The 24,923-nt window shown below is 42.1% G+C and overlaps 1 protein-coding gene across 2 annotated transcripts in view; it reads left to right on the forward strand.

Moving 5' to 3' along the window:
- Positions 1-9,678: 9,678 nt before the first annotated feature.
- Nup75 (nuclear pore complex protein Nup75) overlaps positions 9,679-24,923 on the forward strand; it is a 140,610-nt gene continuing 125,365 nt past the window's right edge. For both annotated transcript variants that reach the window (XM_068381775.1, XM_068381774.1), the window contains exon 1: positions 9,679-9,790. In XM_068381775.1, the coding sequence (XP_068237876.1) occupies positions 9,758-9,790 (33 nt within the window). In that variant the 5' untranslated portion in view covers positions 9,679-9,757. The remainder of the gene's footprint in view (positions 9,791-24,923) is intronic.

The raw sequence follows: 24,923 nt of genomic DNA on the forward strand, positions 1-24,923 counted from the left end.
CTAGAATTTAATTCAACCTACCTTATTAATGTACATTTTAATTACAAGCTTTAAAGTTACTTGAAAACACTCAAGCAACTAGAGACAAGGAAGATCTGAAGTATGTGTTAAAAGAAGAAAGGCAAAACCAAACTAAATCAAGTAGTAAATTCAGAATTAGACAAAACATGAGTACAGCGTAAATTAAATCTGGTCAGTATCTGCTCTAGGAAACTTTTTCCCTTTTGTATACTACGGGAGGTTAACACCTACATAGAAATGTCAGATTTAGATCCTGATCTTGAGTTAAGCAATGGCTGAGCCCTAAATGGAAATAGCCTGACATATGGGGCAGAGGCTGATAGGGCTCTCTACTGAAGTTTACTGTATAATTACAGCATTTGCCAGAGAAGACTCAGGACCCTTTCTAGAGAGGGAAGTCTAAGTCTCTCTGTTAGACTACAGTTAAGAATAAATCTGAGCCAATGAAGAACCCTTTTGCTATTTCAAAGAAACTCTAGCCTTTTAGGAACCCGACAATGCCGCGCAGTCCCCTCTAAAACCCCGGAGTCTTGTGGGACACCACATCGTTAGTGTGTCTCAGCTGTTGGAACACATCTCTTCCACCACTGCCTCACCTTACTCTTCAAATGAAGTAATGTGGAATCCAACGCTGATCTATTCTGCAGGCTGAGTCTACTTAGAGATGAAATTTGACGAATGTCATTACAATTACTACTGTGTTACAAGGCAAGCCACAACTCTAGTTGGAAAAGCAGACTACTACTAGTTCAAAGATCCCAATAAGAAAAGCAGTACAGTGGAGGAAAGAAGGGAAATACTATGAAAGAGAAATAACAAAAAATAGAATAAATTATGATGCATAATTATCAAATAAGTAAGCAATCGATAAATTGACACAATACTTATTTCAACCTAAGAAGAAACCATATACTGTACATAAAGTTTGAACTTTCACAATTCCACAGATTCAACTACTGCTCGTATATGATTAGGGAGACCCTCCAAGAGTTGCTCAGAACAGGAATAAACTTTGGTATACTGTATGGTATTGAGCCTCAAGAGATAAAATGTAAGCCTGTTAAAATTAACAGTACATTTAGTACAGTAATACCTCAGTTTACAAGTTAAATCCTTTCCGTTAGTCAGTAAATAACACTTATACCAAATCCATTTTTCCCATAAGAAATAAAAAAAACTTCACTCGATGCATTCCACACACCCATAAAACGGATTTTGATGTAGGAAAAATCTATTTTTGGGTGAGATAGCCATGTCATCCTGATGGAAGGTCCTTTCAGCAGCTTCCAACTGTATAATATTTCTGTGAGTGATATTACAAGAGAATTATCGTCAGGTATCATAGGGTTCTAACCCCCGGAATGACTATCGTAAGATATCGGGTATAATCAGGGACATACCCGTAGATAAGCATAGTTATCTGCACCCCTAATAGACCTAACCCAGTCTAGGAAACTAGGGGAAAGGATAAGAGAGGAGCCGTTACATATCCCCTTCCCCCATGGTACCCCCATATGTCCCTGATGGCGTCATTCCTTTGTTAGCAGCATTTCTACTTGTACGTAGTTTGTCGAGTGTGCCTTTTCTCAGCTCTTTTGGAGTAATACCTCGCATGATGGCTTCCTCTTCGTCGCCTAAGTTGAGTCCCCTCATCTTTTACAGTTTGAATTAGCTGTAGGTGTTTTAGATCCCCTCGGGGAGTGGTTATTTAACTTTTTAGGTGATGAGGGAGCCAGGCGCTCCGAGTCCAGCTAGCCTTTGGGCGCTTTGGGCGCCATGTCGCGTACCCGACAGCCCTTTTTATTTCGTGTTTACTTGGTCTTATTTCACTAGTATCACGTTAGTTAGCCTTATTTTAGCATTACGATGCCTTGGGCTTTTTTTTGAGAATACATTTTCCATGCATTGATATAGTTTAAGTTTTAATTTTGTGCATGTCAGTCCCGGCTAGTCTAGTTTAGGGAGCGGTAAAGTTTTAGTTGGAGACGTGCTCGCCAATGGTGATCATGTCTTTCTTACTGGTCTCGTTGCCAGTAGTCATTTTACCCTTAGAGGGTTTTTACCTCGGTTATACTAGTTTACTGAGCACCTATGCCCTCCTACTTTCAATCCCCCGTTTTTTTTTGGACCTATTAGGCTTAGCCTAGCCCTCGTCTGCGAATCCGTTGGTCTGCCATGCTGCATTTGCACGTGATCTCTCATGCTAGGACTGCGCAGTCCATTGGAGCTCCCCTTTGCAAAGGGTGATCTCACCATGTCGGTGCGCCAACTTACCTGTACTTCCGTTACCTCCTAGCCCTGGAAATTTCTCGATCGACCTGCGGCAACCTATATCTATTTTATTCTGGCTTCGCCGTCTCTGACGGTGTGGCAGTATGGTTACTTAGTGAACAAATTAACCCTTAACATCAGAAATTAATAAAAAATCCATAAAGAAAAATAGTGATGGATGAGTGGATTGAGGCCACCCTGTTCGTGAAGCCTCTTGGATTGGCACTCGGGAAGATTATTGCAATGCCCATTGTAAATGCAATAATTCTGCCTGCCAGTGTGCTCATCTGATGGGGCGCCATTGCACAGCAAGACCAGCTGGCTTAATACAGTATACCCATGATTAACCTCCTGTACAGGTACTTTTTTCCAAACCTCAAATCATAATTACCTTAACAGTGACATTTTTCAATTTCCTTCTTCAAAAGCTTTGGACTATTTCCCTTTCTACAAAATACCCAATAACATAAATCTGTCCCCCCTTTATAAGAAAATATTCTATCCAGGACCCAGGCTCATTTTTTTTACACCTACAGTAATTAAAAAGCTTTACACACACAAAAGTTGATACATTCATAGAGACTTATCTCAACTCATATAAAATATTTTAAAAATTTCAATTTGAGATTTAAAGATAGTATTTCATTACACCAGAGAAATTCTGCACATTGCCGGATAGTCTCATTCCTACAGTACTTGACCACTAAAAAAGGGATTTTGACAAAGGAAAAATCTATTTCTGGGGAGATACCTGTGACGCCCGGTGAAAAGAGTCCTTCCTTACACTTTTCTTAGAAAAGTGTAAGGAAGGACTCTTTTCACCGGGCGTCACAGGTCGACCCAGAAATGCACATATGGAGAGAAATTTTTGGTTGCAGACCCATACGGTACTCATAAGTACATTTTTTTTATGCTCATGTATACCGATTTGCTCATATAATTGTATTCTGGGTTACTTTTAACTTTGGTATTACTGTACTGTACTACATGGAGGATGGTACAGAATAGGAAAATTTGAATGCAAAGGATAGTCAGAATTAAGAAAAATCCTTTACAGCATTCATAATAAAGTCATTGGACAATTGTGCTGATAATCTTGCACAAGTTTTATAATTCAACCCAATATTGAGATCAAGGCATATGAATTTAATACTGTAGACTTCAACGTTTTGTCCAACAATTTAAAATGAGAGACATCTGCCAAAAACCAGACAGGAGAACAGTATTCAAAACATGGAAGAACAAAAGAATCAAATATTTTCTCAGAACAGGAAGGTCTCCAAAAATCTTAAATAAAAAAACACCTCTGAGAAGCTTTCCATGTGCAGTATGTGTATAAAGTAACTAATATATACAAAGGAGGGAAAATAAAATCATGGCAATTTTGCAATAAAGAATGACAGCCAGAATTCTATGACATGATTTTACTACACTGTTCTTAAAACACTGTCACTTGAAAGATCTGGGTGGAGTTTCATTGTCCTAAATGTAATACTAACAATCATCTTTTAAGTTGGGATTTGACTTCATCCCCACCAATTTGCAATATGTGCTAACTCCATCTAGATCTCTGTTAGTGGATTTAAAAGCCAAAGCTTTGAAATCAGAAAGGATAAATGTAAAGGAAGTAGCACTACATCATTTCAAGCAGCATCACGGTTCAATCTATGGTTGCATATACGTGTTAAGTTTCCTGGCAGTGAAGTCATTCAGAACCCATGTGCAACTAAGGGAAAACCCTGCAGTTGCATTATGAAAGAAAAGTTGGGAGGTTGGACAGCAAAATGGAAGAAAGAAACTGTGAACTGGTGTATAGTAAAAGGCTCAAAAGGAAGTGAGACTAGAGGCCAAAAGGATGCAGCAAATACCTTTAAGAAATGCCTAAAATGCATCACTTGAGGTGCACAGGTGGCACTGCCCCTCTCACCCCATTCAAAAACCTGTTGGAAAGCTTTGTCCTGGGAAGACGTATCTATACAAAATACTGTTGTTTGTTGACAATGTTCCTTTAATAACAAGTTTATATACTCATAGTATTGAATAAAACAATATTGATAGATATTAAGTACACCAAAACCATATAAAATATGTATGAAACTTAAAACACAAAGTGAGCTTCACAAAATACATAAGTTTCTGTGGGTAAATGCAAGGGCAAACTTCATTGGCTTTTAATAAGTAACCTGTAATAAATGATGTACAGTAATACTGTATCAAATGTAATATAGAAATGAAATAAATAGATGTACTGAAAGTAGCATATTTAAAAACAATATCTTTGCTATGCGATATATAAGGAAGGCTGGTTCGAGAATTGAAGAAACAGTGAAAGATGGAAATGGAAGGTTGTTAAAATAGAGGAGAAAAGGTGGGTGGAATATTGTGAAAGTTTACTGAATGTTGAGGATAATAGTGAGGCAGATATAATTGCTGTTGCAGGTGTTGAGGTGCCGGTGATGGGAGATGAGAGTGAGAGAGAAATTACAAGAGAGGAAGTGAGGAGAGCACTAGATGAAACGAGAGTAGGACTGTACATGAATGGTTGGTGAGATTGTTTAATATGTTTTGTGTTATCAATGGTACCAGTAGATTGGGTTTGTGCATGTATTGTACCATTATGTAAGGGTAAGGGAGATGTGCACGAGTGTTGTAATTCAAGGGGTATTAGTTTATTGACTGTAGTTGGAAAAGTGTATGGTAGAGTACTGATTAATAGGATTAAGGATAAAACAGAGAATGCAATCTTAGAAGTACAGGGTGGTTTTAGAAGAGGTAGGGGTTGTATGAATCAGATTTTTACAGTTAGGCAGATATGCGAGAAATATTTAGCTAAAGGTAAGGAAGTATATGTTGCGTTTATGGATCTGGAGAAAGCGTATGATAAGAGTCGATAGGGAAGCACTGTGGAATGTGATGAGGTTATATGGAATCGGTGGAAGGTTGCAAGCAGTGAAAAGTTTCTACAAAGGTAGTAAAGCGTGTGTTAGGATAGGAAATGAAGTGAGCGATTGATTTCCAGTGAGAGTGGGGCTGAGACAGGGATGTGTGATGTCACCATGGTTGTTTAACTTGTATGTTGATGGAGTGGTGAGAGAGGTGAATGCTCGGGTGCTTGGACGAGGATTGAAACTGGTAGACGAGAATGATCATGAATGGGAGGTAAATCCGTTTGGTTTTTGCGGATGATACTGTACTGGTTGCAGACACGGAAGAGAAGCTTGGCCGATTAGTGATAGAATTTGGAAGGGTGTGTGAGAGAAGGAAGTTGAGAGATAATGTGGGTAAGAGTAAGGTTATGAGATGTAGGAGAATGGAAGGTGGTGCAAGGTTGAATGTCATGTTGAATGGAGAGTTACTTGAGTAGGCGGATCAGTTTAAGTACTTGGGGTCTGTTGTTGCAGCAAACGGTGGAGTGGAAGCAGATGTACGTCAGGGAGTGAATAAAGGATGCAAAATGTTGGGGGCAGTGAAGGGAGTGGTAACGAATAGAGGGTTGGGCATGAATGTAAAGAGAGTTCTGTATGAAAAGGTGATTGTACCAACTGTGATGTATGGATCAGAGTTGTGTGGAATGAAAGTGACTGAGAGACAGAAATTGAATGTGTTTGAGATGAAGTGTCCAAGGAGTATGGCTGATGTATCTCGAGTACATAGGGTTAGGAATGAAGTAGTGAGGGCAAGAACGGGTGTAAGAAATGAGTTAGCAGCTAGAGTGGATATGAATGTGTTGAGGTGTTTTGGCCATGTTGAGAGAATGGAAAATGGCTGTCTGCTAAAGGTGATGAATGCAAGAGGTGATGGGAGAAGTACAAGAGGGAGGCCAAGGTTTGGGTGGATGGATGGAGTGAAGAAAGCTCTGGGGGATAGGAGGATAGATGGATTCAGTGTTATGAAGCTTCATCTGTGGTGGATAACGGGGGAGGGTGGGTTGTGGCACCCTAGCACTACCAGCCGAACTCGGTTGAGTCCCTTGTCAGGCTGGGAGGAACGTAGAGAGGAAAGGCCCACTTTTTTTTCATTTGTTTGATGTCGGCTATCCCCCAGAATTGGGGGAAGTGCCTTGGTATATGTATATGTATGTACAATATACTCAATGAAGGCAATCTAAGTAAGCTGTGCTTGAATTATTGAAGACATGACTTGCTCTAACAATATTTTCCAGTTCCTGTGATTTTAAACAAACTTATCTAAGAATTCATCAAATTCTAGAATTTCAACATGCTTACTTTCAAATAACAACTGAGATAGATTAATTAATCTCTCATGGCCCATTGTATTTCATGGAGTATAGTACAGTCATCTTAATACTCTGTAGGTTCAATTACTGGAAAGCAATTAGAATTACATGTACTTAAGTATTTTTATCAGTAATAGACATGATAAGAAAGACGTAGAGAAATCTGATACATATTGCATATTGAACACTGATGTCAAAGTGTGTTCCAAGACTGTTTTCCAATAGAATCAATAACAAACTTATGCAATTTTGGCAGATTTGTCTATTTGTTGAGTTCTGCTTAACTTAATCCCATAAAGAAACTAAACAGGTTGGTTTAAGATAGTTATGAATATGTAACAGGTATAGAGTTTGAGTTCTCTCGCTTGTGGCTACTCTCGGGCACACTATTTTATCTTACTTCCCTTAATCTTGTTTTGCAAGTTTTTATGTATTTTTTTAATGTTGTTACTGTTCTTAAAATGTCTAATTTTTCCTTGTTTATTTTCCTCACTGAGCTATTTTCCCTGTGGGAGCCCCTTGGCTTATAGCACCCTGCTTTTCCAACTAGGGTTGTAGCACAGACCAACAAAACAGGTCTGTGGTTGTAGCTTAGCAATTAATAATAATAATAATAATAATAATAATAATAATAATAATAATAATAATAATAATAATAATAATAATAATAATAATAATAATCTGTGAAGAACGACTTCATTCTTCATTCATCCAGTAAGTTTATCTCGCGCCAGTACTACTTAAATCACATTTGCCGGAACTGACCCCTCTCTCCCTTTTTACAGCAGTGCATACATAGTTATGCTATGCAGAGAAATCACTTACTGTACTGAAACTGAGTGATTTGTTAATACAGGGACCTAAATGGGGCTGTGGCTGCTTTCCAGAAGAATATAACAGATTCGCAGGCAAGTGGAGCAAAAGATCTCCAATTTGCACTTCAGGTTCAGTAGCCACTCCACTGTTGAGAGTAAAAGACATAAATGTCCCCCACTGGGACAGTTTGTTATACCTGCTGTACAAGTATTACCATTGAAAACTCTCTCTCTCTCTCTCTCTCTCTCTCTCTCTCTCTCTCTCTCTCTCTCTCTCTCTCTCTCTCTCATTATATACATACATATATATATATATATATATATATATATATATATATATATATATATATATATATATATATATATATATATATATAAATGTGTGTGTGTATTTGTAGCTTAGCTAGTAATAACAAAACAATATGCGATATATATATATATATATATATATATATATATATATATATATATATATATATATATATATTATATTTTGTTATTATTAGTTAAACTACAACCCTAGTTGGAATAGCAGGATGATCTATTCCAAATGCTCCAATAAGGAAACTAGCCAAGTGAGAAAAGGAAATAAGGAAACAGATAGAATAGTGTGCCTATAAACCCAAGACAATGGAAGACCATAGTACAGAGGCTATGACACAACCCAAGACCAGAGAACAATGGTTTGATTTTGGACTGGAAAGTATTCACCGAATAATTAGGCTACAGTGAGTGAAAAAAATTTTTTTGGTTAGCATAGAATTGTCAGGTGTATGAGGAAAGAGTAAAAAAAAAAAAAAAAAAAAAAAAAAAAAAAAAAAAAAAAAAAAAAAAAACTAGACTACTCTAGGTATGTGTATATACATACATACATACACCAAGGCACTTCCGCCAGTTTTGGGAGGTAGCCGACATCAACAAATGAAACAAAAACAAAAAGGGAACCTCTACTCTCGACGTTCCTCCCAGCCTAACAAGGGACTCAACCGAGTTCAGCTGGTACTGCTAAGGTGGCACAGCCAACCCTCCCCCGTTATCCACCATAGATGAAGCTTCATAATGCTGAATCCCCTACTGCTGCTACCTCCGTGGTCATTTAAGGTATGTGTAGTCAAAGAAATAACGAGCTGTAACCAGAGAGGGATTCCATGTTGTTGGCTACTATCCGGCAATCTGCAAAGTAAAAAGGCCCAACAACTCTCAAGAGATGTTATTATTATTAATATTAATTTCTAAGCCACAACCCTAGTTGGAAAAGCAGGATGTTATAAGCCCAGGGGCTCCAACAGGGAAAATACCCCAGGGATGAAAGGAAACAAGGAGAGATAAAATATTCTAAGAACAGTAACAACATTAAAATAAATATCTCCTACAGATACTATAGCAGCTTTCACAAAGCAAGAGAAAGGGAAATAACATAGAATAGTTTGCCCGAGTGTACCCTCAAGCAAGAGAACTCATAACTCAAGACAGTGGAAGACCATGGTACAGAGGCTATAGCACTATCCAAGACTAGAGAACAATAGTTTAATTTGGGAGTGTCCTTCTCCTAGAAGAGCTGCATACTATAGCTAAAGAGTCTCTTCTACCCTTAGCAATAGGAAAGTGACCAATGAACAATTACAGTGCAGTAACCCCTTGGATGAAGGAGAATTGTTTGGTGTTGTCAGTTGTAGGAGGACAGGGGAGAATATGTAAATAATAGGCCAGACTATTCGGCATGTGTGTAGGCAAAGGGAAAATGAACCGTAATCAAAGAGAAGGATCCAATGTAGTACAGTCTGGCCAGTCAAAGTACCCCATAACTCTCTAGCTGTAGTATCTCAAAGTGTGGCTGGTGCCTTGGCCAACCTGCTACCTACGTACAGTATACAGTACATGCATACTGTGTGTGTGTGTGTGGAGAGAGAGAGAGAGAGAGAGAGAGAGAGAGAGAGAGAGAGAGAGAGAGAGAGAGAGAGAGAGAGAGAGAGAGAGAGAGAGAGAGAGTCCATTTTCCTTTTCGTCTGACCGTGCCAAAATCTAAAAACATATCGAATGTATATTTCTTTATTTCTATAACCATTCATATAAATATATTTTGATTTAATTATTTCAATATTTTACACACCAATGCAAACACACATCATGGGAGGTCTTGTCAACACCATTTCCACTTGCCAACATTACTGCTCATTCTTGGTATTGTTCTTGCTAAAAACATTTATTAATTATAAGCTTTTGTGTTTAATTTAATTACATTGAAATAAGCATTTATAAATGATATATGCCTGAATTAGATTTTGGTTGGACATTAAATACATACTCTTGAATAAACAATGGTAAGAGATATTACAAAAATGTTCATTGTTTTTAAAAAAGACTAATCCTACGAGGTTGAAAGTCTGTCAAGTTCTGCCGCCTGTACACGATCATGGAAGAATTGAAGATATCTGGGAAAATATGGGTAAACTAATCGATTAACCGTCCATTTTTATGTATAGATGTTTGCATAGATTTATATTATCATCATTATCACGAACAATTATGTAAGTGGCTGGTTACGATGCTAACATGGTAAGCTAAGTCAGACACCTAACGCAGCCCATGTTTGAATTGATTCAGGGTTTGTGGTAAATTATAGAACAATGCAATAAACGGTTTGTTGAAAGTTGTACTTGTTTTTGTTACGTTTTCTGGTGTTTTAAATGTTTTAGATAACGATTTCTTGCAGAAATCCATATTTTTTGTATAAATGAGGGATGACTACCCAAACTTAAAACATGTTCGAAACCCCTTGACATATACCATGTACCAGTGTAATTGTAGGTAATTCTCTACAATAGCTGCGCCTGCAAGTTATCAAATTTAAGTACTTTCACTAAAAAGGGGTGAAGTCCAAGGTTTATTTTGATATATAAATCTAAGCTACGCTAAGTCTAGAAGTGGTTTAAAACTCAAAATTAAATTTGACCCACCTGAAGAGAATTAAGTCCTTCGACTTCATAATTCTCAAATTCATCTTCAGACTGAGCTCTCGTTTGTACATTTAAAACAGATTCATTACATTATCATCTGTATTCTACGTAGCAAGATGTCACCCATACGTCATAGTTTTGAACCAATGATGATTATCCACTTGGGACTAGCATTTTAACAAAACTAGGGGTGTCTGTATGATAGCGGCCACCTGCATGTATCACTACGGCTAACTTGGAATACGGCAGTGTAAGGGGAGTCGGAAGGGGTTTCAAGACACGGCTTATGGGTTAGGTTAGGAGGAAAAGTTGAGGTTAGTTATTGTCCAATTTTAATCCACATGGAAGGAACTGGCCGCTGACATACAAAGGCTCCCAAAACTAGATTCACGTGACATGAATACCCTATCAGGTGACAGTTTTACTAGGAAAGTGAACTGTACTTCGAATTACTGGAATCCCTTTGAAAATTATCGAAATCCCCTACAATATCCCTGCAAACCCTTAGAAATCGATAAATAATATGTGTTATTAAAATACTTTATTTTTATGTTTTCAATATTAATCTTACCCGATAATCATGTAGCTGTCAACTCTGTTGCCGACAGAAATCTACGGTCGGGATACGCCAGCGATCGCTATACAGGTGGGGGTGAACACCACAGCGCCATCTGTGGTCAGGTACTCCAGTACTTCTTGTCAACACCACCTCAATTTTTTTCCTCTGTCGTGCCTCCGGCTAGACCTACATGTATACGCTGTTGATTCTGGAGTTTTTGCTCACGATTTGGTGATGTATTTGCTCTAGAGTTTAGCTTTCGCTATTCAGGAAGTTTTATCATTAGCTTAGCTAGCTTTTGGAATTAATTTGATTAATTATGGTGACGAAGAGAGTATGAACTCTCTTTCACTTTTAAATGGCCGACCCTTCCCTTAGACGGAAGTGTTGGTGTCTAAGAGAGTATAGACTCTCTTTCTTAATTTTGCTTAACAAAAGTTATAGATTTATTTTATATCTCTCCGCCTTTTATAGGCCTCTTCGATTAACTTCCTTTTATTATAAACTTATTAAAATTAATTTTTATATTTGTTTATATTCGACCTTTCCTAATAGTAGGCGGTCTTTTCTTGGTACCGAAGTTAATTAACATTGAGCCCGTCATTTCGTTTTTACCTGTTAACATATTATGCTATTTTAATGTTTTTGAAAGAATTTCTTTGATAGTCTCGTACTGTTTTCAAAGTTGAACTAACGTTTTGTTTTGTCTCTGCAGTTGTTGACGTTCAGAACGTTCAACTTGCGCTCTATCGTTACGATAGAGAGAGAATTTTCACGGTGTCACGTTGCAGTAAGAGTAAACCGTTTCTAGCGTTTTGTTCATTCTTTCTTAGCTTAATGGTTTTAATTCTAATAAAGGAACTTTTTATTTGGGAAATCTTTCAGTTTTTTTTTTCCTTTAACAATAATATGTTTTAACGATATATATGATTGGGCTCATCTCTCAGGTTCTAAGTCAAGAGAGAGAGAGAGAGAGATAGAGACGGAGGGAGAGAGAGGAGGATAAACGTTTCGTTCAAGCGAGTAACGTTGTTATCGTTTTTGCTCTTCTCCCTAGTCTCTTTAGGGGAAGAAGGTAAACGTTTCTAGAGTTTTATTCTTGTTCTCAAGCTTTATGCGGTGAGAGATTTTAAACGTGGTTTATTTGATCTAGTGTTTAGTCTCTTTCCAGCCACTGAATTATTTATCTTTCATTATATTTTTCTGTTACATTGTAATTCTGTTTTCGCAATTACTAACTTTTAAGGAAGGATAGAATTGCGTGTTTCAGGTACAAACCACTTAAAGTTTCGAGTTCAGTGAAATAAGTGCAAACAGAAAATCAAAAGTGATAAAGTGATAAGCGCAAAGTGTTACAGTGTTGCGTTCGAGGGTTCGTCTGTTCGTGCCAGTTGTTCGCCTAGTCTGGGACCTCATACAAGCTCCCAAGCCCAGGGGAGAAGTAATGTCGAAGGACTTATGGGTTCAGCAGGCCTTGATCGACGAACAGACGTTTCCCTCCGTGGTTTCGGGTGTATCTACACACGTTGCCGACGTGATCACCCCACCCACACAAAGACGAGAGAGCCCTTTTATTCCTCGTCTGCGGAAGAGGTTTCTCGCAGAAACCATGGACCAAATCTTGCAGCTTTTAAGTGCAATTCGGTCCCTTCCGCGCAAGTCCAACTCCTAGGTGTAGCCATTAGCACTGGGTCAGTTCGGACTTGCTGCAGTACGACAACTGCACACCTCCCAGAGAGGCGAGGTGGTATCGCAACAGGCAGTAGCTCCGTCTGTTGCCGCACCAGCTGTTTTAGACCCTCAGTCTCAACGGACAGTAGCTCCGTTTGTTGTTGTCTTTCTTAAACTCTAGTGGTCTATGCTGCAGACAATGCAGTCTCAGCTTGCGGTGTTGATGCAGGAGTTTCAGGCAGAGAAGGTTAACACACCTCCTCCTGCGAGCGCTCCTCCACCTCTACGCAGTCCAGCCTGCCAGACGTATGATGTTGAGGTTCCTCAAGCTACCTCCATGCGTGAGCTGCCGCATTGGGAGTTGCCAGATACCAGCTCTGTGCAGCAACCTCCACTTTCCTTGAGGCAGGAGCCTCTTGCCACGCGGCAACCTCCTCAACACTTGAGGCAGGAGCCTTATGCTTTGCAGCAACCTCCTCTACCCTTGAGGTAGGAGCCTCATGCGTTGCGACTACCTCCTCCATCCTCGAGGCAACAACCTCTTGCGGTGCGACAACCTCCACCATCCTCGAGGCAGCAACCTCAACTCCACCTCTGCGCAGTCCACCCTGCCAGACGTATGATGTTGAGGTTCCTCAACCTACCTCCACGCGTGAGCTGTCGCATTGGGAGTTGCCAGATACCAACGCTATGCAGCAACCTCTTGCGTTGCGGCAACCTCCACCATCCTTGAGGCAGCAACCTCAACTCTTGCGGCAGCCACCTCCACTCTTGAGGCAAGAACCTCAACTCTTGAGACAAGAGCCTCAACTCTTGAGGAACCTCATGCTATGAGGCAGCCGCCTCAACGCATGCAGCAACCGCATTCTTCACAGCATGAGCCTCTCTCTGCGCAGCATCCTCCTCAACCCATGAGGCAGGAGCCTCATGCTATGCGACATCTTCCTCTACCCATGAGGCAGCCTCATGCTATGCGGCATCCTCCTCAACCCATGAGGCAGGAGCCTCATGCTATGCGGCATCCTCCTCAACCCATGAGGCAGGAGTCTCATGCTATGAGGAGCCTCATGCTATGCGGCATCCTCCTCAAACCATGAGGCAGGAGCCTCATGCTATGCGGCAACCGCCTCAACCCATGAGGCAGGAGCCTCATACTATGCGGCATCCTCCTCAACGCATGCGGCATAAGCCTCTTCCCTTGCAGCTTGAGCCTCATCCCATGCAGCATGAGCCTCATACCATGCAGCATGAGCCTCATCCCATGCAGCATGAGCCTCATCCCATGCAGCATAAGCCGCACGCCATGCAACATGCTCTGCTTACCTTACAGCATGCTCTACATACAGCATGCTCTGCATACCTTACCGCATGCTTCTCAGTCACACATCTTTGGTTGTTGCCAACTCACTAGACTGTCAAGCAGTTTCATAACGTTGCCTTCTAGTCTGCTGCTTTTGCACCAGTGAAACCCTCACTGAGAGAACTTAGCTTTTCTCGGATATGGTTCCTGTAGATGAGAAAGTGCTATTCTCCCTCCTTCTGATATTCCCTTGAGGACTCTGTCATTTGGAGAGGAGCCTTTAGCTGCGTAGCCTCCTATGGACTTTTATTTAAGCATAACATGCTTCCAGGGAAGGTAATGGTTCCACTTCAGTCGCTAACCCCGTCTGTTACCACACCTGCTCCCATAGACCTTGAGCTGTGTTGCAAGACATGCAGTCCAAGCTTAGTCCTTGTTAGAGAATTTTTTGTTTACGGAGTCAGTGTGTCACTGGGAAGACGTTCAACAACCAGCAGAAGTGACTTGTTGTGACGCAGTGCGGCAACCTCAGCAACCCGATAAGGAGTTGTCTGTACGACCCAGACAGTCTAGACAGCTTCGGGTTGTCACTGTACTTCCTCGCTTCCCCATGGTTGACAGTTCACAGACTGTGCAGCAGTACCATGATCTTGTGTCCGGCTCCGTCAGACGACTAGCTTTTAAGAGCTCCCACAAGTCGTCGCTGTCTGGAGATTCTCAGATGGACTATGGATCTGACCAAGGAACTGGGCCTCCTGGTCAATTTTGAGGAGTCCCAGCTCGTCCCATCCCAGACCATTGTCTACCTGGGTATGGATCTTCAGAGTCGAGCTTTTCGGGCTTTTCCGTCGGCCCCAAAGATCTACTAAGCCCTAGTTTGCATCCAGAGCATGCTGAGAAGGAACCGATGCTCAGTCAGGTAGTGGATGAGTCTAACAGGGACACTTTCATCGCTGGCCCTGTTCATCGAGTTAGGGAGACCCCACCTCCGCCCCCTTCAGTATCATCTAGCTGCTCACTGGATAAAGGACATGACGCTAGTTTTTAAGTATGATGTCTCTTTTTTATTTCTATTAATTCTTATGCTGTCTGGAGACATTGAGCAAAATCCGGGACCAGTACGTCCTAGATTTCGTCAATGTCGTCTTCTGTATTGCAATATTCGTGGTCTTCATGCAAATATCCGAGACCTTACAGTTGCGTCCAGACAGTATGATATTCTTTTGTGCTCAGAAACTTTGGTTTCTAATATGAGGCACTCATCTGAGCTCCTTATAACTGGTTTTAAGAAGCCAATAATGCTGAAACGTGATTCCATTCCTAGGGCCAGGGGAATGGCGGTGTATATTAGGACCGAGTACCCTGCTTCTCATAAGTCCTGCTATCAATGTGGATGTCATGAGATTCAGGTAATAAAAGTTTGTGGCAGGCATAACAACTTTTATTTGTGTTCAATCTACCGGAATCCAGACATGGATGATTCTATCTTTGATTGTCTTCTTACCATTATGGCTAAGATACAAGAAGATGATAGAAAGGCTTCGTTTGTCTTTGTTGGTGATTTTAATGCTCACCATAGGGAGTGGTTGAGTTCTATCTCTCCTACCGATCGCCATGGCTTAAGAGCTTTAGACTTTGCCTCAGAATCAGGCTGAGCAAATCATAAATGAAGCTACTCACAGGTCTGGTAATTGCTTGGACCTCGTATACACTGACTCCCCTGGCGTTATAACTAGTAAGGTTGGTTCTCCAGTCGGGACTTCTGATCATGCCTTGATTTCATTATTAGTGAAGACTGAGCAGCCTGTCCCTGATATATCATATTCTTGTAAAATTTATATGAAATCCCAAGCAGACTGGAATGGGATTTTGCATGATCTTTTGTGCTTGAATTGGTCACAATTATATAATAGTGTAGATCCTGTTGTCCCTTTGAATGAGAATCTAGTCAACATAATTGATAGGCGTATCCCTTCTCGTGTGCTAAGGTACCGAATGAAGGACAAACCGTGGTTCAATGATGATTGTAGACGTGCTTATTTGGAGAAGCAGGAGGCCTATCACCTTTGGAAGGGTAACAGATCAGATTTGACCTGGAACAACTATACTCAGCTTCGAGCTTTTGCTCAGAGAGTTTATGCTTCAACTGAAAAGGAGTACAATTTAATCATAAAAGAAACCCTCTCTGGTACAACTCAGGAACATAAATGGTGGTCTACCCTTAAATCTGCACTCTTTGGTGTAGATGCAACAGTTCCTCCTTTACTTAAACCAGATGGCTCAGTCACTCACTGTCCAAAGGAAAAGGCAACCCTTTTGGCTGATGTTTTTGACAGTAAACAGAGTAATGAAAAACTTGAACTTCCTCATTCCTGTTTTCCTGAGGCTAAACTAACTAGTTTAGCTTTTCGATCTCGTGAGATTAAAGCTCTGTTGATGGACCTTGATGCTTATGGAGGTGTAGACCCTAATGGTATTTTTCCTTTGTTTTTTATAAAGACAGCAGATTTCTTAGCTCCAAAGTTATCTGTTATTTTGCGCAAGTTAGCAAGAAGAGGAGCTTTTAGCACTTGTTGGAGAATTGGTAATGTTACTCCTCTATGTAAATGTGTTTGTGGTAGCTCAAGTCCCACTGATTACCGCCCAATTTCCATAACTCCCATATTATCTAAAGTTTTTGAACGTCTTCTGGCAAAACGTCTCAATAGGTTTGCTGAAGGTAATCATCTATTCCCTAGTTTGCAATTTGGTTTTCGGAAAGGCCTTGGAGCATGTGATGCCCTTCTTACAATCTCCAATGCAGTGCAGAAATCCCTTGATTGTGGTCGGGAAGTTCGTATGATTGGCCTTGATTTTAGTGCTGCCTTTGACCGTGTTAATCATGAGGCCCTTGTTTTCAAACTGAAACAGTTGGGAGTGGGTGGGTCGTTTCTTAGCATTATTATTGATTTTTTAAGTAGTAGATCTCAAAGAGTTGTTGTTGATGGGCACCATAGTGAGTATAGGAATGTGATATCCGGTGTTCCACAGGGTAGTGTTCTTGGCCCATTACTTTTCATACTATATACACATGACATGTGGTTTGGCCTAGAAAATAAGCTTGTTGCATATGCAGATGATGCTACTCTCTTTGCATCAATTCCATCCCCTGAATGTAGATCTGGGGTTGGTGAATCCCTTAATAGAGATTTAGCTAAAATTAGTGCATGGTGCAAATTATGGGGTATGAAGTTGAATCCTAACAAAACTCAAAGTATGATTGTAAGTAGGTCAAGGACGGTGGTTCCTCAACATCCGGATCTCAGTATTGATAATGTTTCTTTAAATTTGTATGACTCTTTCAAAATTTTAGGCGTGATTCTTGACAGCAAATTTACTTTTGAGAAACATATAAGGTCTGTGTCTTCTTCAATTGCACAAAAAATTGGCTTATTGAGAAAGTCTTTTAAGATATTCGGTGATCAATCTATTCTGAAGAAGTGTTTTAATTCTTTTATTCTACCTTGTTTTGAGTATTGTTCTCCTGCCTGGTCTTCAGCTGCTGATTCTCATCTTAATTTGTTGGACAGAAACTTACGGTCTATTAAATTTCTTATTCCTGATCTAGATATTAATCTCTGGCACCGTCGATCAATTAGTTCATTATGCATGTTGCATAAGATTTTTCATAACTCTGACCATCCTTTACATTCAGATCTCCCTGGACAATTCTATCCTGTTCGTAATACTAGGCAGGCAGTTAATTCTAATAGCCAGGCCTTCTCCATCATAAGACTCAATACTACGCAGTACTCTAGAAGTTTTATTCCAGCTGTTACCAAGTTGTGGAATGATCTTCCTAATCGGGTTGTTGAATCAGTAGAACTTCAAAAGTTCAAAGTTGGAGCAAATGCTTTTTTGTTGACCAGACGGACATGAGTCTTTTTATAGTTTATATAAGACATTTTTGTTGTTGACGTTGTTAATAGTTTATATATGATATATCTCTTTTGACATTACTTTTTTTAGAATGATTTATTGTTAATTTGTTCTCTTCAGTTATTTATTTCCTTATTTCCTTTCCTCACTGGGCTATTTTTCCCTATTGGAGCCCCTGGGCTTATAGCATCTTGCTTTTCCAATTAGGGTTGTAGCTTGGATAGTAATAATAATAATAATAATAGAGATGATCTCAGTTCCTGTTTCCGAAGAGAGGAGGTCTACTCTCACGTGGTGAAAGAACAGCTTTCTTCTCAAGGAAGTCTACCTTTGGCTGTTCAGAAACCCGACCGCCGTCTCTTCTCTGACGCATCAGACACGGGCTGGGGTGCGACTTTGGACGGACAGGAATGCTCGGGAACATGGAATCAGGAGCTAAGGACACTTCACATCTTTTGCAAGGAGCTGTTGGCGGTTCATCTGGCCTTGATAAACTTCAAGTCCCTCCAGCTTAACAAGGTGGTGGAGGTGGACTCTGACAACACCACAGCCTTGGCTTACATCTCCAAGCAGGGAGGGACTCATTCGTGGAATTTGTTCTAGATCGCAAGGGACCTCCTCATCTGGTTAAAAGATCGAAAGCTCACGCTGGTAACGAGGTTCATTCAGGGCGATATGAATGTCATGGCAGATCGCCTTAGCCGGAAGGGTCAGGTCATCCCCACAGAGTGGACCCTTCACAAGAATGTTTGCAGCAGACTTTGGGCCCTGTGGGGTCAGCCAACCATAGATCTGTTCGCTACCTCGATAACCTAGAGGCTCCCGTTGTATTGTTCTCCGATTCCAGACCCAGCAGCAGTTCACGTGGATGCTCTTCTGCTGGATTGGTCCCATCTCGACCTGTATGCATTCCCGCCGTTCAAGATTGTCAACAGGGTACTTCAGAAGTTCGCCTCTCGCAAAGGGACACGGCTGACGTTGGTTGGCTCCGCTCTGGCCCGCGAGAGAATGGTTCATAGAGGTACTGCAATGGCTGGTCGACATTCCCAGGACTCTTCCTCTAGGAGTGGACCTTCTACGTCTACCTCACGTAAAGAAGGTACATCCAAACCTCCACGCTCTTCGTCTGACTGCCTTCAGTCTTTCGAAAGACTCTCAAAAGCTAGGGGCTTTTCGAAGGAGGCAGCCAGAGCGATTGCCAGAGCAAGGAGGACATCCACTCTCAGAGTCTATCAGTCTAAAGGGGAAGTCTTCCGAAGCTGGTACAAGGCCAATGCAGTTTCCTCATCCAGTACCACTGTAACCCAGATTGCTGACTTCCTGTTACATCTAAGGAACGTAAGATCCCTTTCAGCTCCTACGATTAAGGGTTACAGAAGTATGTTGGCAGCGGTTTTCCGCCACAGAGGCTTGGATCTTTCCACCAACAAAGATCTACAGGACCTCCTTAGGTCTTTTAAGACCTCAAAGGAACGTCGGTTGTCCACTCCAGGCTGGAATCTAGACGTGGTCCTAAGGTTCCTTATGTCATCAAGATTTGAACCTCTCCAATCAGCCTCTTTTAAGGACCTCACATTGAAAACTCTTTTCCTCGTGTGCTTGACAACAGCTAAAAGAGTAAGTGAGATCCACGCCTTCAGCAGGAACATAGTTTTCACATCTGAAACGGCTACATGTTCCTTGCAGCTCGGTTTTTTTTGCTAAAACGAGCTTCCTTCACGTCCTTGGCCTAAGTCGTTCGAGATCCCAAGCCTGTCCAACTTGGTGGGGGACAAACTGGAGAGAGTACTTTGCCCAGTTAGAGCTCTTAGGTACTATCTAAAAAGGTCATAACCTTTACGAGGACAATCAGAAGCCTTTTGGTGTGCTATCAAGAAGCCTTCTCTTCCAAGGTCTAAGAACTCAGTTTCTTACCTATTCAGGCTCCTGATTAGGGAAGCACATTCTCATCTGAAGGAAGAAGACCTTGCTTTGCTGAAGGTAAGGACACATGAAGTGAGAGCTGTGGCTACTTCAGTGGCCTTCAAACAGAACCGTTCTCTGCAGAGTGTTATGGATGCAACCTATTGGAGAAGCAAGTCAGTGTTCGCATCATTCTATCTCAAAGATGTTCAGTCTCTTTACGAGAACTGCTACACCCTGGGACCATTCGTAGCAACGAATGCAGTAGTAGGCGGGGGCTCAGCCACTACATTCCCATAATCCCATAACCTTTTTAACCTTTCTCTTGAATACTTTTTATGGGTTGTACGGTCGGCTAAGAAGCCTTCCACATCCTTGTTGATTTGGCGGGTGGTCAATTCTTTCTTGAGAAGCGCCGAGGTTAAAGGTTGTGATGAGGTCCTTTAGTATGGGTTGCAGCCCTTTATACTTCAGCACCTAAGAGTCGTTCAGCATCCTAAGAGGACCGCTACGCTCAGTAAGGAAGACGTACTTAATAAAGGCAGAGTAATGGTTCAAGTCGTCTTCCTTACCAGGTACTTATTTATTTTATGTTATTTTTGAATAACTAATAAAATAAAATACGGGATACTTAGCTTCTTTGTTAACATATATGCTGGTCTCCACCCACCACCCTGGGTGTGAATCAGCTACATGATTATCGGGTAAGATTAATATTGAAAAATGTTATTTTCAATATTAATCTTACCCGATGATCATGTAGCTGTCAACTCTGTTGCCCGACAGAAATCTACGGTCGGGATACGCCAGCGATCGCTATACAGGTGGGGGTGTACACAACAGCGCCATCTGTGAGCAGGTACTCAAGTACTTCTTGTCAACAAGAACTCAATTTTTCCTCTGTCGTGCCACCGGCTAGACCTACTTGGATACGCTGTTGATTCTGGAGTTATTGTTCACGATTTGGTGATGTATTTGCTCTAGAGTTTAGCCTTCGCTATTCAGGAAGCTTTATCATTAGCTTAGCAAGTTTTTGGAATTAATTTGATTTAATTTTGGTGACGAAGAGAGTATGAACTCTCTTTCACTTTTAAATGGCCGACCCTTCCCTTAGACGGAAGTGTTGGTGTCGAAGAGAGTATAGACTCTCTTTCTTAATTTTGCTTAACAAAGTTATAGATTTATTTTATATCTCTCCGCCTTTTATAGGCCTCTTCGATTAACTTCCTTTTATTATAAATTGATAAAAATTAATTTTTATGTTTGTTTATATGCGACCTTTCCTAATAGTAGGCGGTCTTTTCTTGGAACCGAAGTTAATTAACATTGAGCCCGTCATATCGTTTCTGCCTGTTAAGATTTTATGCTATTTTAATTTTAATGTTTTTGAAAGAATTTCTTTGATAGTCTCGTACTGTTTTCAAAGTTGAACTAACGTTTTGTTTTGTCTCCGCAGTTGTTGACGTTCAGAACGTTCAACTTGCGCTCTATCGTTACGATAGAGAGAGAGTATTCACGGTTTCACGTTGTAGTAAGAGTAAACCGATTCTAGCGTTTTGTTCATTCTTTCTTAGCTTAAATGGTTTTAATTCTAATAAAGGAACTTTTTATTTGGGAAATCTTTCAGTTTTTTTCCTTTAACAATAATATGTTTTAACGATATATATAATTGGGCTCATCTCTCAGGTTCTAAGTCAAGAGAGAGAGAGAGAGAGAGATAGAGACGGAGGGAGAGAGAGGAGGATAAACGTTTCGTTCAAGCGGGTAACGTTGTTATCGTTTTTGCTCTTCTCCCTAGTCTCTTTAGGGGAAGAAGGTAAAACGTTTCTAGAGTTTTATTCTTGTTCCCAGGCTTTATGCGGTGAGAGATTTTAAACGTAGTTTATTTGATCTAGTGTTTAGTCTCTTTTCCAGCCACTGAATTCTTTATCTTTCATTATGTTTTTCTGTTACATTGTAATACTGTTTTCGCAATTACTAACTTTTAATGAAGGATAGGATTGCGTGTTTCAGGTACAAACCACTTAAAGTTTCGAGTTCAGTGAAATAAGTGCAAACAGAAAATCAAAAGTGATAAAGTGATAAGCGCAAAGTGTTACAGTGTTGCGTTCGAGGGTTCGTCTGTTCGTGCCAGTTGTTCGCCTAGTCTGGGACCTCTTACAAGCTCCCAAGCCCAGGGGAGAAGTAACGTCGAAGGACTTATGGGTTCATCAGGCCTTGATCGACGAAACAGACGTTTCCCTCCGTGGTTTCGGGTGTATCCACTCACGTAGCCGACGTGATCACCCCACCCACACAAGACGAGAGAGCCCATTTATTCCTCGTCTGCGGAAGAGGTTTCTCGCAGAAACCATGGACCAAATCTTGCAGCTTTTAAGTGCAAGTCGGTCCCTTCCGCGCAAGTCCAACGGCCTAGGTGTAGCCACTGGGTCAGTTCGGACTTGCTGCAGTACGACAACTGCACACCTCCCAGAGAGGCAAGGTGGTACCGCAACAGGCAGTAACTCCGTCTGTTGCCGCACCAGCTGTTTTAGACCCTCAGTCTCAACGGACAGTAGCTCCGTTTGTTGTTGTCTTTCATAGACCCTAGTGGTCCATGCTGCAGACTATACAGTCTCAGCTTGCTCCTTCATACAGGAGTATCATGCTGGAAGGTTGACAATGCAGCCTGTTAACCTACAACCCGCCGAGGTTGTGCGCTCAGCAGATACTGCGGCTGCCTGCTCCCACCCTCCACCTGTGAGAGCTCCACCTCCGATGCGCAGTCCACCCTGCCAGACGCATGTTCTTGCTGCGCCTCCTGCTTTCATGCGTGAGTTGCCGCATTGGGAGTTGCCGGTTCCAGCACTATGCGGCAACCTCCTCAACCCATGAGGCAGGAGCCTCATGCTATGCGGCATCCTCCTCAACCCATGAGGCAGGAGCCTCATGCGATGCGGCAACCTCCTCAACCCATGAGGCAGGAGCCTCATGCTATGCGGCATCCTCCTCAACCCATGAGGCAGGAGCCTCATGCTATGCGGCATCCTCCTCAACCCATGAGGCAGGAGCCTCATGCTATGAGGAGCCTCATGCTATGCGGCATCCTCCTCAACCCCATGAGGCAGGAGCCTCATGCTATGCGGCAACCTCCTCAACCCATGAGGCAGGAGCCTCATACTATGCGGCATCCTCCTCAACCCATGCGGCATGAGCCTCATCCCTTGCAGCATGAGCCTCATCCCATACAGCATGAGCCTCATACCATGCAGCATGAGCCTCATCCCATGCAGCATGAGCCTCATCCCATTGCAGCATAAGCCGCATGCCATGCAACATGCTCTGCATACCTTACAGCATGCTCTACATACAGCATGCTCTGCATACCTTACAGCATGCTCTGCATACCTTACAGCATGCTCGCATACCTTACAGCATGCTCTGCATACCTTACAGCATGCTCTGCATACCTTACAGCATGCTCTGCATACTATGCTCTGCATACAGCATGCTCTGCATTCCTTACAACATGCTCTGCATTCCTTACAGCATGCTCTGCATACAGCATGCTCTGCATACCTTACAGCATGCTCTGCATACCTTACCGCATGCTCTGCATACCTTACCGCATGCTCCTCAGTCACACATCTTTGGTTGTTGCCAACTCACAAGACTGTCAAGCAGTTTCATAACGTTGCCTTCTGGTCTGCTGCTTTTGCACCAGTGAAACCCTCACTGAAAGAACTTAGCTTTTCTCGGATATGGTTCCTGTAGATGAGAAAGTGCTATTCTCCCTCCTTCTGATATTCCCTTGAGGACTCTGTCATTTGGAGAGGAGCCTTAAGCTGCTTAGCTTCCTATGGACTTTTATTTAAGCATAACATGCTTCCAGGGAGGGTAATGGTTCCGCTTCAGTCGCTAACCCCGTCTGTTGCCACACCTGCTCCCATAGACCTTGAGCTTTGTTGCAAGACATGCAGTCCAAGCTTAGTCCTTGTTAGAGGATTTTTGTTTACGGAGTCAGTGTGTCACTGGGAAGACGTTCAACAACCAGCAGAGGTGACTTGTTGTGACGCAGTGCGGCAACCTCAGCAACCCGATAAGGAGTTGTCTGTACTACCCAGACAGTCTAGACAGTTTCGGGTTGTCGCTGTACTTCCTCGCTTCCCATGGTTGACAGTTCACAGACTGTGCAGCAGTACCATGATCTTGTGTCCGGCTCCGTCAGACGACTGGCTTTTAAGAGCTCCCACAAGTCGTCGCTGTCTGGAGAATCTCAGATGGACTATGGATCTGACCAAGGAACTGGGCCTCCTGGTCAATTTAGAGGAGTCCCAGCTCGTCCCATCCCAGACCATTGTCTACCTGGGTATGGAGCTTCAGAGTCGAGCTTTTCGGGCCTTTCCATCGGCCCCAAGGATCTACCAAGCCCTAGAATGCATCCAGAGCATGCTGAGAAGGAACCGATGCTCAGTCAGGTAGTGGATGAGTCTAACAGGGACACTTTCATCGCTGCTTCATCGAGTTAGGGAGACTCCACCTCCGCCCCCTTCAGTATCATCTAGCTGCTCACTGGATAAAGGACATGACGCTAGAGACGGTCTCAGTTCCTGTTTCCGAAGAGAGGAGGTCTACTCTAACGTGGTGAAAGAACAGCTTTCTTCTCAAGGAAGGTCTACCTTTGGCTGTTCAGAAACCTGACCGCCGTCTCTTCTCGGATGCATCAGACACGGCTGGGGTGCGACTTTGGACGGACAGGAATGCTCGGGAACATGGAATCAGGAGCAAAGGACACTTCACATCAATTGCAAGGAGCTGTTGGCGGTTCATCTGGCCTTGATAAACTTCAAGTCCCTCCAGCTTAACAGGTGGTGGAGGTGGACTCTGACAACACCACAGCCTTGGCTTACATCTCCAAGCAGGGAGGGACTCATTCGTGAAAGTTGTTCTAGATCGCAAGGGACCTCCTCATCTGGTCAAAAGATCGAAAGCTCACGCTGGTAACGAGGTTCATTCAGGGCGATATGAATGTCATGGCAGATCGCCTCAGCCGGAAGGGTCAGGTCATCCCACAGAGTGGACCCTTCACAAGAATGTTTGCAGCAGACTTTGGGCCCTGTGGGGTCAGCCAACCATAGATCTGTTCGCTACCTCGATAACCTAGAGGCTCCGTTGTATTGTTCTCCGATTCCAGACCCAGCAGCAGTTCACGTGGATGCTTTTCTGCTGGATTGGTCCCATCTCGACCTGTATGCATTCCCGCCGTTCAAGATTGTTAACAGGGTACTTCAGA

This window comes from Palaemon carinicauda, chromosome 10 (assembly GCF_036898095.1).
Source record: "Palaemon carinicauda isolate YSFRI2023 chromosome 10, ASM3689809v2, whole genome shotgun sequence".
NCBI classification, from domain to species: domain Eukaryota; kingdom Metazoa; phylum Arthropoda; class Malacostraca; order Decapoda; family Palaemonidae; genus Palaemon; species Palaemon carinicauda.